We start from the raw sequence: 14,749 nt of genomic DNA, 5'->3' as shown, positions 1-14,749 counted from the left end.
TACTGACTGTTTTTAGAAACAACACACAAATATCAAATCCCGGCCATTATCCATCCACCAGTTCTAAGAGGTTAGGGTACAATATAGAAGACAAGAGAATTAGATGGCAGCAAATTTCTTCTCTTGTTATTGCGGCAGCTCAAGAAAACCGGCTGAAACCTTCAAGCTTCAAACCCACTAAGGAAATGCATCTAGAGCTTCGAAATCAACGATCTGGAAGCACCGTGGGATCAATCAGAGTCGTCCACATGAAGCAGAACAAGGAAACATTCGTCGGGTTTTGATCTGCCATTGAAGCTCGGTCGTCTTCCCCAACGAACTGCACCTCAGCCACTGATCTTTTGTTGGTCATGTTCTTGGTGTAGCTGGGATGAAAGGAATGGAAGGGAAAAGAAGAGGAAGGTGAGGAGGAGAGTCTTCTTGGCGAGTCTATTTAATCAGGACATGGCTGGGTTGAGTTCCGACTCAACTTGGGTCTTTCCAGAGAGAGAGAGAGGAGGAGGAGGAGGAAGAAGAAGAGAAAGAAGATCGGGACCTGTTGGCGAGTTCGGGTTTGATACCCACCGAGTATAACCCAATTGAGTCAAGCGTTCGAGGGTAGCAAACTAGCTAAGTTGGCCGACATTCTGACCTGGTGTAGGTTTAGTTCTTATACTATCTTGTAGGAGGAAGAAAGAAGAGAAAGGGAAGGAAGAGATCTATTGACCGGGTTCTTCTTCATCCAACTGAGTTAACTCGGTTAGCTGCTAACCTTGTCGAGTTGATCCGAGTCTAGGTCAAGTCCAGACCCTGTTTGGTCGTGAGAAAGAGAAAGAAGGAAAGAAAGCATAAGGGAAGAGAGGGCACTATTCGGCGAATACCACATTGCAACCAAGTTGTTGCCGAGTTGACTCAGTTGGCGGTCCAACACACCAATTTATGAGGGTGAGTTGGGGCGCTGCTAACCAGGTCAGTAGATGAATAGGCGCGGTTATGCATTGCAGCTGCTGCAGGCTACGAGGGCGCTTGGTTTTGGACGAGTTGAGTAAAGATGAGGCAAGATGTTTGAGGTGAGTTGACTCAGTGAGTTTTATTGAGTTTGCACTTGATTTGAAATCTAATTTTGAGAATTTTATTTCAGTAAGTGGGTGCTAGTCCGGAATGTCGAATTTTCTCACCAGATTGCATTCGAGTTGAGGCTAAATAGGGGTTGCTACGGTCAAGTTGCCGCTGAGTTAACTCGGTGAGTTTCATTGAGTGCAGCCCAATTCGAACCTAGTTTGGTTCAGTTCAGTTTTAACGATTTCAGGGGAACTTAAGTGGGTAATTCGCTGAGTTTGGTTTGAGTGGAGAGCCAAGTTTCAACACCAAGTGAAGTTAACTTAGTCTGGACAAGGTTAGTTAGTCTTGAGAATTTTAGGGTTTCACTTATAATTATATATGTCATTTGATTCCTAATGAATATACATAAATTCCATGTGTAGGAATCTTTCGTTTGAACTGAGTTGAAGTTAAGTTCGGGTGGAGTCGGTTCAGTTAATAGGGGTGAGTTATCTCTAATTTGTGTAATGTGTATTAGATTCACCTTGTCTATAGATTTTGATGTTAAAACCTAAATGTATACCCTAGGTTAAAAACCCTAGATCTACACCATTAAACCATATTTTTTACCTAACCATACAAATGATGTATTGTGGCGATCTAACCACACCATATGTGCTAACTTTGTTAAAGGTTGGATCTTAAAGTGTGTATGCGAGTATCTAACAACATTGGAAGCCAATTCGACTCTTGAAAGGTGAGGATCACCTCTCAGGCTTTTCTACATCATGATAGTTAGCTTAGTTCATTTATCTTATTGATTGCTTAATATAGTATTCAGTAGAAATGATGATAAATGTAGTTTCTATTTGAGTAATTGTTCATAAATGATAGATGATTGGATTTAAAATTCAAGTATTTGTACATGTTATAGATCTCAAATATCTCAAATATCCCAGCCATACCTAGCACGATAGACCATAAGGGTTGCAACGTGTCACTCGATCGGGCAATCGTCTGAGATAGGCGACCTAGACTCTCTCCCTCTCTCTCCGACATTAAGGATAGAGACATCTTGTCTCGATTCGATATATGTGGGATCATTATCCCTCTAACGGTCATAACAAACCATTACAGTCCAAAACTTTTGACACGGGCCGTACAACCCCGTATTGCATAATGACCCATGCCATTACCATTACAGCCATTATGTAACCATTTTTTAATGACTTGCACTATAGCCAAGGTGGGGGTTTCCCGTGATTCTTTGATGGTTGGAGGTATGAGGCAATAACTTCTTTAAGTGTGCATATTGGTGTAGTTCATTTCTTGGGCCCCTTTTTCAGTGCTCAGGCTCTATATTTTGCTCTTCTTTTTATACAATTTTTATATTCATGAAATGAAAACTGTGTGCAGACTAAAGATTTGGATCTAGGTTTCTGCCACATGAAGCTTCTGTGAATACAGTTTCCATATTCAATTTTGCAGTTCTTGTGGCATCACCTGTCCTTCCCATTTATTATCTTGTTAGGGACATAGGACGTGTGTTGTACACTTTCAGGACATACAGATCCCAAAGACTGGGGAAAGGAAGGGGAACAAACAGTCCTTGATGATGTTCTTATTGCAGTCATATTGAAATCAACACAAAAATAACTGAACATTCCATTGATCAAAAAATAATGCTATCAATCAATTATCATTACCATAGAGCCTATTGAAAACAAGATCCCTAATCTGAGATTTCACAATACATATATAGGCAAAGAAATTCAGGTAGTTCTGTATGCTTAGTTACTTGAAACCGCCAGACATGTCTGATTTTTGAAACATTCCATGCCAATGTCTCTTGCTTTGGAGACTAAGCTTTTTATTCAAGATTGACAGTTAGGTTTCTTTCAAAGATGGAGACTGGATTAATTAATGATCCAGATTGAATAGGAACTTTCATTAGGATTGAAGAGTGTGGAACAAGGATAATCGAAACAGGATTCTCGAAGCCAATCAAATAACTAGGGCATGAAAGCATGTTTATTTACCAACAACAGGGACAGGCAGGATTTTTTATTTTTTATTTTTTGCAGGCAGGAAATTGGAGAAACAGGATTCACAAAGCCAATCAAATAACTAGGGCAAGGTAACGATGACTACTACAAGGATGATGGTGGTAACTTATTACTGAAAGCTACAGCAAGGACATTAGCATTAGGGTTGAACATGAAAGTTGTAGATAATTATTTCAATTCAAAATTGTGAAGAAAATCAAGTCACTGAAGCACAACAAATTTTGAATAAGTCAAGGATGCATTTAACTATTCAATGACCAAACCAAATCCCTATGAATTTGAATGCAAATGCCCTCTACTAATATTTTACAAGAAGAACAAGCAGATCTAAAATTTACTTTCAACAGATTCAAAATGTGTGCATGCATGAGAAAACATCCCATGGTGTTGACCATCCAGTACACACGTGTGGGGGTGCACTATGATGTGTGGGGAGCATCTAAACCATGCATCAGATCCAGCTCACAATGAAAACTGGACACCCAGAAAATCAGCCCAATCCAAAACTCAGGTGGACCACACCACAGGTAACACTGCAAAAATCATGCCTAAAACATATGGCCTAGCTGATCTGGAATGGCCAGATATTTGGTTTGTCCCTTCATCCAGGTGGGGCAAACATGACAAATGGGTTGGATGTTATATAAAAATCATGATGGGCCCCACACACAAACCTATAGTGGGCATCCCCTTTTTGTCAAGATGTGGGCCTAAGATTAAGGTATGTAACAGGTGGACAAGTTGGATGTCTGACACGTCATGATGGGGCCCATTTTGCTTGACAACTATGGGATCTTTCCACTATATATTATGCATAATGTGTGTGTGTGTGTGTGTGTGTGGAAATTTTCAGGCAAGGCCATTCAAATGGGTGTAGGAATCCATTTTTTTTTTAAGTGTGGGGCCCACTGTGATGTATTCAAACCTCCAAACCATGTATTAGGTGGGCCAAAATCAGCCAGATCCAGAACTCAGGTGGACCATACCATCTGGAACCATAGTTGCACAAAGCATGAAATGAAGCGCCAACAAATTCAGGCAGGAGCAGGGAAGCATCTCTTTCAGAATGTAAACAAGTATAGGTAGGAAGCCAGAGCAAGAGCGAGAGAACCTAGTCAGAAGGATCCTGCAACTAAATCTGGATCAGTGGGAAACATGCCCAAAACCTCTAAAAGAAGTTAGTCAGACCACTGGAGTTTCAGAATGGCCCGAATATTGAGCAGTCCATCCAAGGGGGGCACACAAAGAACAAGTTGTGTCTGAACCACATCATCGTGGGCCCAACACAGACCCCTATGGTAGGCATCCAATCCCAAATTTTTCTTGTGTAGTGGACTATTTAAGTCATGGATCAAGCTGATTTTACAGCTTTGGGCCTAAAAGCAAGAGGTGCAACCGACAGTTGAATTAGATGTCTGAAACACGTCACAGTGGGCCCCACTTTGCTCAACCCTATGTGTGCGTGTGTGTCAGCAACAGAAGAAAGAGTAACAATGACATCAAAGTTAATTGCCCACCTCAGAACGAAGGTATGGAACAGATATGGCTGTAAAGACAAATCCAGCAATAATGTAATATGAAGGAGGCTTTCCCTTAATGTGTGCTGGAATAAGCCGCTTGTGGGTTGTAAGTTTTATATTGAATTCAAGAATTTGTGACTTTCGGAGAACCTTAACAACAGCATTTTCACCAGTATACTTCTGAGAAACAAGGTAACTAAAACCAATGCGTTCTCCATGCCTGAAAGGAACTAAAGGATCAACAAGAAATCAAGTGAGTATTTGTTTACCTAAACAGCTATAAATAAAAGTAATGAGAAGAATAGAACATATTGGTAGAAATGCAAGGCTTGAACATATCACTCTCCTTTAATTGGAAAAATAAAAATAAAAAATCATATTCCCAAATTCTAGAGGACTTTATAGCTAATAGCTACCAAGAAGTTTCAGTTAATATATCCAGATCTTTCAATCTGCTTGTAAAAACATAAAATTTCTCTCAATCCCTATGTTAGTGCAATTGGTATCAAACTTATAGACCAGTAGTACCAACTAAAAAACAATCATTGGAAGGTAGCAGACTTGCAGGTATCAAATTTGAAATTATTCTGAATCTGCCAGTCTCCATTTAAAGGATAAGATAACTACCGACTATAACCATGACTGCATGAAGAGACATGGACAATTTAACAAAAGAAACTATATTCACACAAAAAAACAAAAAAAAAAAATGGTCTCTACCTAGGTTTCCTGTGCAAGTAGTATTCCATACAACATACAACCATAATAGCATTTTGAGAATGCATAAAATCTACTAGGGGCTCCCCAAGGGAAATTTCAGTTGTTACAAAAATTGTTTAAGAACTTGGTAATATTGTGAGCTTAAAAGGGCAGAAGAAGAGGCAGGAGGCCTGACGGAGCAGCAGCTAGAAGAGAGGAGTATGGAGCAGCCATAGTGGAACTGCTCAGAAGAGGAGACCTATTGGAAGCAGAGATCTAGAGAGAAATGATTAAGAGAAGGGGACGACAACACCGCATTCTTTCATAAGGCAGCAAGCTCTCGTGGGCACAGTAATCGTACAGTAAGCATTAAAGTTGGTGATGCTGTGCTCTGCTCCGAAGGGAAGTTTGCTGCAGCTTTATAGATCACTTGCAGACAGCATTTGCTGAAAGCTCTCCATCCCGTTCCAGGCTAAGCAGGCTAGTCTTCAATCAGATCTTACCAGCTCAATTTGAGGAGCTTGAAGCCAGGTTTGGAGTCAAGTCAGGGATACAACTTTCCAAGCCTCTGGTGACCATGCTCCAGGCCCTGATGGGCTCACTTCCCAATGCCTTCTTCCAAAGGTGCTGGGACATTATTGTTGAGGATCTTATTAAGTTATTCGACGAATTCCACGAATGTGCAATTATATGTTGAGTCGCCTGGGGCTTCTTTTATTGCTTTAGTTCCTAAAAAAGAAGGGGCAGAATGCATATCTAATTATCGACCTATCAGCCTAATCAGCAGTGCTTACAAGATTTGCCAAGGTAGCTAATAGTCTGAAGATAGTGGTCAGGATCATATCCTCCTTTCAAAGTGCTTTTGTCCCAGAAAGATCTATCCTTGATGGGCCTTTCATACCTAACAGCTCTTGGACCACTATCACTGAAGCAGGAAACCGGGATTCCTCAATTTACATATTGAAAGAGCACTTGACAGTAATAACTGGGCATTTCTCCTGTTCCTTCTTAAAAGAATGGAATTCAAAGATAGATGACAAAAATGGGTCAGATCATGCATCTCCTCTGCTTGGTTTTCAATTCTGATTAATGAATCTCTAAAGGTTTTTTCATGGGAGAGAGGGCTGCAGCAGGGGGACCCTCTCTCTCCACTGTTATTTGCAATTGCTGGGGAAGGCTTTCTAGAATGATCTCCAAAGCAGAGAGAGAGAGAGAGAGAGAGAGAGAGAAGGGCCGGGGGGGAAAGGGAGAGAGATCTCCAAAACAGTCTTTGGGCATCAAAAAGGGAATGTGCTCAGATAACACAGTCGTAGCTATCTTGCACTGTTTGCAAGCAGACGGCAATATCCTATTTGGCAATGGTATGCTCAAGGAAGCTCTTACATTCCAGGACATTCTTACTTGTTTCGAGATCATTTCAGGCCTTCATATCAACCTGGCAAAGCACTGCATCTCCAGGATAAATCTAGACATTGAGTACTTGCAACAGATTGATCAGGAGTTTGGGTGTTCAGACTCAGTTCTCCCTCCCTATCAGTGTGGACAGACCGGGTGGGAATGCCTGGGACTCCTCGATTGAAAAGATCAGCAGAAGAATGGCTTCATGGAAAAGGCGCCTGCTGTCATCAGTAGAATAATTGTTTTGTTCAAAGTAGCTTTGGTGAGTATTCCAGTGTATATGCTATCCTTATTGCAGTGTCCAATGGAGGTTGCTAAAAAGATTGAATCTCTACAGAAGAATTTTCTTTGGAAGGCTGAGGCTGAAGCCCATAAAGTTCACCCGGTGTCCTGGGACATTATCTGCAAGCCTGTTGAGGCAAGTGGTCGGGGATGAAATATTGCAAGTGGTGGTGGTGCATAGGAATAGGGAAGCTCCAAGCATTAGGTATCTTCTAACAGCTAAATACAGGGAAGCCAGCAATAGGTGGGATGTCGAGATTGCTTCTTGCAGATCAGAATCATATATCTGGAGGGGCATATCCTGGGCGCAACACTTTTGCAATGGTTACCTTCATTTCCCTGGGGTAAGGGAATCAGGTGAGATTCTGGAAAGACCTTTGGGTTGGGGATATCCCTCTATGTGAGAATTTTGCAGATTTGTTTCTCATTGCAGTGGAGCAGGAAATATCAGCAGTTCGCATGTTTTGCAGAAGGGGCAGAGGGGTGGCGTGGTGTCCCACGGTTAGAAGGAATCTAAAAGACTTGTAAATCTGTAGCTTAGCAAACATATTGGAGATTCTGCTGGCTGTGTACATCCCTTGCAATGGCAAGAGGAGGCGGATCTAAAGCCCAGATGCCAACGGGCGATTCTCAGTGAAATCCTGCTCCAATGTCTTAGTCAATTCCTCCTCGAGCTCCCCACCCTCTTCATCAGACTCTGTTTTAAAAGTGCTGCTGAAAATTAGAGCCTTTTTTGTGGCTGGCCTGTTTGGGGAAAATCCTAATGGTGGACCAACTCCAAAGAAGGTGGCGCCTGCCTAATAGGTGTGTGATATGCTGCAATGCGGAGGAGGACGTTAATCACAAATTTATCCACTGCGCCATTGTCAGGGAAATCTGGTATGGGGTGCTAAGAAAGGTTGATATGTTCTGGGTTTTCATGCATTCATTGACACAGCTGTTTAGCAGCTTGATTTATATAGCGTGGGGGAAATGTGGGGAAAAGGATCTGGTTTGGCGCATTTTATGCGGCAATTGGGGAAATCTGGTGGGAATGGAACAACATCTGTTAAGCCCAACATCTGGTTGGTTCGAAATTAATGTAGATGGCTGCTCTCAGGGAGACTGGGTCTGCCAGTATTGGTGGTGCCATTCACGATGGCGGCGGCACCCTTCCAGATTTCTCTGGTCCTATCGGTATCTTAGATTCGAAATGTGGCAGAAGTGGCTGTTAACCCTGGTCCTTGGAGGATGGCCAGACTAACTGGGGAAATTTCCAACCTCGCTGGTGCTCATGAGGCAGTGTTGTCTAGAGTTAACAGCGAGGCAAATACCATGGCTGATTCTTTCACAAAAGCAAGAGCAAATTGATCATCTATCCATCATTGACAGAAGATAGCTTGCGTATTCTCTTTGTAGCTCTGTTTCATTTTTGTCCTATTGTATTCTCTCTTTTTTCTAATAATTTTTTTTTCAAGTTAACGATTTTATTGAGAAGGCACCAAAAAACGGAAAAGAATACAAAAGGATTTTCTAATAAATTTATTTTAACCATTCAAAAAAATATATAATGGTACTATAGTTGCACAGAATGTTAAGGTATGTGAAAGCAAATTTGGGTGTGGGTGTGGGGAATTGTCTGATTGAAAATGTTAAAAAGTATGCAAAATAGGACACGGGAGCAGAGCTGTGTGTTCTAAGCGTGATTTGAAGTAGGAGCTCAGGTCTTAAGCTTGACACTTGGCCACTTTAAACAGTTCTTCTAGGAACCAAGTACAAAATCCTGAAAGTTCTATGGTTTCAAGTGTTCTTGAGAAACTTATGGCAAGGATGACAACTTGGTGACTATTAGAAGACTTGGAATGTTCTGATTGTTTCCATGGTAGTCTATTTCCAGGTCTCCACATGATTTATTTTATTCCTTTCGTTGTGAGGGTGCTATGGAAGTTTCCACCAACCCATAGGAAACCCACCATCTTCCAGAAAATAAATCTTATCTATCCAAAAATACATGTATGCTCAGCCCTTCTGTAATGTATTGATACTATTGTTTTTTTTTGAAAGGTAACTGCAATTTTATTAAAGAAAGGAAAAAACAAAACAAAGATGGGGAACTGCGTATGTCTGCTGAGAGGGCAAACACACTAGGCCATAAGAAAACAAAAATCATAATCCTTTAACATAGGAACACTGACTGCCCAATCGATGATAAAACCCTCAGCCCTAGCTGATATAGACTCCGCTGAGTTTGAGGAGTTCACAAAACACCTCTCATTTCTTTCCCCCCAAACAGACCACCAGATAGCAAGGATGGACATTCTCCATAAACACTTTCTCCTTTTTTCCAAGCTGACCCCATGCCACACTGAAAGAAGACTTTCCACCAAGCCAGCAAAACACCAAGAGATACTGAAACACAGACAGAAATCTGCCCAGATTCTGGAAATGAATGGGCAGTGAACCAGTAGTGATCAATCGATTCTTCTTCTTTCATACAACACAAGCAGATGTTCACGATCTGCATTCCCCTTTTTTTTCAGATTATCAACAGTGAGAATTCTCTTTTTACCAACCAACCAGCCAAAACAAGCTATCCTGGGGGGAGCCACATATTTCCAAAGGAATTTGGTCACCTGGGCTTCCTCTGGGACTGAAATGGATTGAGAATGGTTATACAAAGATTTGACTGAAAATCGACTAGAATTGTCCAGTCTCCAAACCAGAGAATCTGCTACCAAATGGTTGGGAGAAGCTCCGTAAATGCATTCGAGAAGGCCCACGTATTCAGATATTTCCCAATCTTGGAGACTTCTTCTACAGGCCGCGTTCCAAACAATCTTGCCAAAAGATGACGAGAAACAGTTTGAGACAGAAGCAGATTTGTTAGGGGCCAGCCTGAAAATATTCGGGAATCAATATCTAAAAGGAACGTCTCCCTCCCAAGGATCTTCCCAAAATCTGATAATGGCGCCATTACCTACTTCGAAATTGATGCCTCTTAGAACCTCATTTTTTGTACTTAAGATGCCCCTCCAAATATGAGAAGCCCTGTAAAGAGACGAATCTCTGGTCCACCAACCGCCCTCCAATGCCCCATATTTACTTTTAATAATAATGTTCTAGAGATTGGCACTCTCTGTCCCCAGTCTCCATATCCATTTACCTAGGAGAGCATGATTCATCAACTTGAGATCTTTTACACGTGCGCCACCTCCATGGAAGGGCTTGCAAACCTCTTTCCGCTCCATGAGGTGGAATTTCTTTTTGTCTTCTTTACCGCTCCAGAGGAAATTGCGTCTGAGCTTGTCAATGGAGGACAAGACTGTCGATGGGCATCTGAAAATGGACATGAAGAAAAGAGGCAAGTTAGAGAGGGCCGCCTTGATAAGGGTCAGACGACCTCCCAAGGAGAGATAGTGACACTTCCACCTAGCCAGATAATGCTCGAACCTGGCAATGATCTTGTCCCATGGGAACTTGGGAGGTTTGCCAATACATAGGGGGAGACCAACAAAAGAGAGCAGGAGAGAAGCTGGAGTAGAGTGGAGGGATTCCGCATATGTGTCGATCTCACCATCTTCCAAGTTAACCCCAATCATCTTGGATTTTTCCAGGTTCACCCTCAGCCCTGACACAACCTCGAAGCATCTGATAGTACTACGCAAATTTTCAATCTTATCAAAGGCAGCTTCTGAAAAGATGAGGGTGTCATTGGCAAACTGAATGTGAGAAATCGGGCCAGACATACCTGGAATGCTGATACCACGAAAGATACCTTCGGCCTGACCTTTATGGAGCATTCTAGATAGAGCCACTCCCACAATTAGGAAAAGAAATGGAGAAAGTAGGTCACCTTGCCAGAGACATCTGGAGCTTTTGAAGAAACCTTTAGGAGACCCGTTGAGAAGAATTGAGAAGTGGGTCAATCCTATACATTTGTCAATCCATCCTCTCCACTTCGGCCTAATCCCAACCTCCTAAGCATGTACTGGAGGAAACCCTAATCCACATGGTCGTAGGCCTTCTCAATGTCTAGATTGCAGAATATACTCTTCGAGCTCAATCGATGATAAGAGTCCAGGAACTCATTGGCAATAAGCGCGCAATCAATGATCTGCCTGCCCGGGATGAAGGCGTTCTGGTTAGTTGAAATGATTTTTCCAATCACTTACTTAAAACGGGAGGCTAGAACTTTGGCTAGAATTTTATATGGAGCCCCAATCAGGCTGATGGGTCTGAATTCTTTGAAGGAGGCCGCGCCCTTTACTTTGGGGATAAGCGCGATGAAAGAGGCACCCAGGCTAGCAGACAGTCTACCTCTTTCGAAAAATTTGTGGAAAAACTGCATGATATCTGGATGAATAATGTCCCACAGGCTATGAAAGAACGACACAGGAAAACCATCTAGACCAGGGGACTTATCTTCACCCAGCGCCTTCAACTGCTTTCCTCACTTCTTCAACAGAGAAAGGAGCTTCAAAAGATCTGGAGTCAGCTTCTGTGATGTTATCCATTTGAAGGATCCATTTGAAGGAGGTCCAATTGCAGTCTGACCCAATCTTCGGCCAATAAGAGAGATCTGAAATAGTGGATCGCATGCTCTGCAATTTTACTTTTGTCTTCTAGGCGAACCCCATCGACTATAATACTGCTGATCTTGTTGCATCTGGCCCTCATACTAGCGATACTGTGGAAATAACTCGTATTTTTGTCGTCCTCCCTAATCCATTTCTCCCTGGATTTTTGTTTCCAGGAGATCTCCTTTTCAAGGACCCTAGCTGAGATGGATTGGATTAGCTCAATTCTGCTAATCTGTGCAGCGGAAGGCATGGGAGCATTTTCTGCAGAAGCATCTATCTTTTGAAGATCTGCAATCATGCCTTCCAATTCTGAATCTCTTTTATGAAACTCAGCTGATTTCCATTGCTTTAGCTTACCTTTGAGGAGTCTAAGTTTAGATAGAAGTCTGAAGCCAGCAAAGCCTTCCACCTGAAAGTTAGACCACCAGTCAGAGATCAGCCTTTTAAACCCATCAATCTTCAACCAAGAAGAGTCAAACCAGAAGGGTTTAGGACCCCAATTTTCCTCTTCTAATGATAGAAGAATCGGGCAATGGTCTGAAGTTGTCCTCGGAAGAGCAGATTGATGAACCGAGGGGAAATTTTCCATCCAATCCGAGGAGACTAAGAATCTATCCAGCCTGGATAGGATTGGGCTAGCTCTTCCATTCGTCCACGTGAAGTTGGCCCCTAAGAGAGGCAAGTCCACAAGCTCTTGATCTTCGATCCAGTCTGAGAATACTTTCATAGCTAGGCTGACCTTTCTGGTTCTTGAGTGTTCGCCAGCGTATCTGCATATGTTAAAATCTCCCACTATACAGCACGGGCCTGAGAAAGAACGTTTAGAAGTGGCTAGTTCCTCCCAAAAGTCAGCTCTACAGGAGTCAAGGATGAGACCATACGCAGAGATGATGAGATACTGATTGCCATTTGATGTCCTATAGCATAACCGACACTGAAAATCTGCCTAACCAAGAGCTCTTGAGATCCCATAGAGATGATCTCCAGGCCACCAGAATACCTCCAACATTGCCGTGCGAATCGAGGGAAATCCATTTTGCGTCAGACGCCTTCCATAGAGTGGTCATCAGCCCATCTTTAAACTGGGAGATCTTAGTTTCCTGAAGACACATGACGTCTGGATTCTTTCTGGAAATGGAATCTTTAATGAGCCTTCTTTTTTGCTTAAGACCCCGCACCTCTGATATTCCAGGATATGATCTTCATTGGGGAACCGAACTACCTCGAGTATCTTGCATGTCTAGGATTTCAATGCTACCATACATTAAGCAAGGAGAGGACGCCAACCTACGTAACTCCCTATTGTTGATCGATCTAGGCATTCGCTTTGAAGGGGATCTGGATGCTGAAAGAGGTCTTCCTCTATTCTCGATACATTGGAAGAGCACAGTTTAGTCCTCCGAGCGATCACCAAACGACAGCCCTAATGATCTCCCAACATGACCAACTGCATCTCTGATCCTTCCTCTAGATGGTTTGAATGAGGTTGGCTCTGATAGGATCTTCCTCACGATTCTTAAGAGGGGCTTCACCGTGGGACTGGGGGATGTCAGCTCGCATCTGCAAGGGAGCTGCCTCTATGATTTCTTCCTCCAGACCTTCTTGAAAGAGAGTAATAGGACCTATTTGGGTCCAATCGCGAGGGTGGAGGCGTGTGAAGAACTGGGGGAGTCAGGGAGCGATTGACGGTCCACCGAGGAGGAGACGTACTCAAATTCATCTATCACAGAATCCCGATCAGCGAGGTTTAAATCTATATCGCTCCTCGCCACTAAATATAGCGAAGGTGGTTCTCGCTGCTACTTTGGAAAGAAAGATGATGGGATCCGCCAAACCCTCATGGGAGATTTTGGGTAATGGGGAGGTTCAGGAATGGTGGGGTTTGATTTGGTTACCATGATTAGATTTCGTTCGGTTTGGATCTTGAGATCTGAGGGGTTGGTATGGTTTAGGTCGATTGAGGTTGACAGACCCAGGTCCGGGTCCGAATATAGTGCTGGGATAGAACCGAGGGGTGGTTGCGATAGAAGGGATGGGGCCACGTGTATACCCGCGGCACTACCTCTGTTCTCCTTAAATGCAAGAAGAGACTGCTTGGGAGACGGAGTCACAAGCTGATGACGTGGCTCAATCTGCGACCCTCCAGGAGTGATTCCAGCGTCTCGAGGTAAGCAGCTATCAAGGCGCTGCATTTGGGGTTCAACAGGAACGACGCGTGTCCCACAGAATGACTGAAGCGACAAGGAAACTACTGGACTAAGAGGAATCAGGCTCTGTGATCCTCAAGCTATCAACTATTTGCAAGTTCCCCTTTGTGGGTAGCACCAACGAGTTGTGCTAAGGTGTACTGGAGCCTGTTGAACCATGTTGGCATATAAGTCATGTTGATGTAGGCCACCCCACAATAGGTTAGCCCCAGATCAATGATTAAAATCAAATTAATGAAACATGGAGAACTTCGATGAGTTGTGGTGGTGTATGGTCCCCAAAGATCCTCTGGGTGGCCCCCCTTATGATTGTTTGATGGACACACCTAGTGGGCAATTTGGTCTAGACAACCTGCTACAGATATGTTCGAGTGCAAAGCCCCTGTCCAGTGATCCAAAAATTGCCTCGCCCAAACCGCTTGACCTAGAATCCTATACAGGAGAGGCGATTAGCATTTTGGAAGAATCCACCCTGTGAATTTGTGATCTTTGAGGTTCAATTTTTCCATCAGTTTGAAACCGATTTTGATGATTCTAGGGTCCGTTGTTTTTTACTTTGAAAGGTCTACACATGGAGTGAGATCTTTGGAATCAGATCTATGGATTTTGAATGTTTGCTCTACAATTGAAAGGTGTCACAAATTCAACCTGACTTTTACCCTGATCCTGGTTTTGGGGCCTGATTTCTCTGTGATTTGTTCATGTTTGGTTTGATCTCTAGTACCGTTTGTATGCTTTGAATAAGCTTGCTAATTGTCTTACAATCATTTGATTTGGATCTATGTGTGATGAATCATGTGGTCCACAAGATGGATGGCTTGAAACAGTTCAGCAGGCACTTTTTTAGCAAAATGCCATTCCAAATTTTAAATTAATTAAATCTGATTCCCCTCCATTTTGTTGACCCCATTTCCATCAAAGTGAGATCATTAATGCAGGTTAAGACATTATTTTTATCAGAGATCTACTAAATTGCAATTATTAGAGATGAACTTACC

General features: G+C 42.7%; 1 protein-coding gene across 1 annotated transcript in view; it reads right to left on the bottom strand.

The window, feature by feature from the left end:
• The window catches only part of LOC131255482 (protease Do-like 9), a 35,053-nt gene that overhangs the window by 5,317 nt on the left and 14,987 nt on the right, over window positions 1-14,749 (bottom strand). The window contains exon 5 of the mRNA XM_058256218.1: window positions 4,604-4,836. Coding sequence (XP_058112201.1) covers window positions 4,604-4,836 — 233 coding nt within the window. The remainder of the gene's footprint in view (window positions 1-4,603; window positions 4,837-14,749) is intronic.

Source organism: Magnolia sinica, chromosome 9, assembly GCF_029962835.1.
Source record: "Magnolia sinica isolate HGM2019 chromosome 9, MsV1, whole genome shotgun sequence".
Taxonomy (NCBI): Eukaryota; Viridiplantae; Streptophyta; class Magnoliopsida; order Magnoliales; family Magnoliaceae; genus Magnolia; species Magnolia sinica.
The sequence above is the reverse complement of the archived record's forward strand: the minus strand, read 5'-3'. Positions and strand labels throughout refer to the sequence as shown.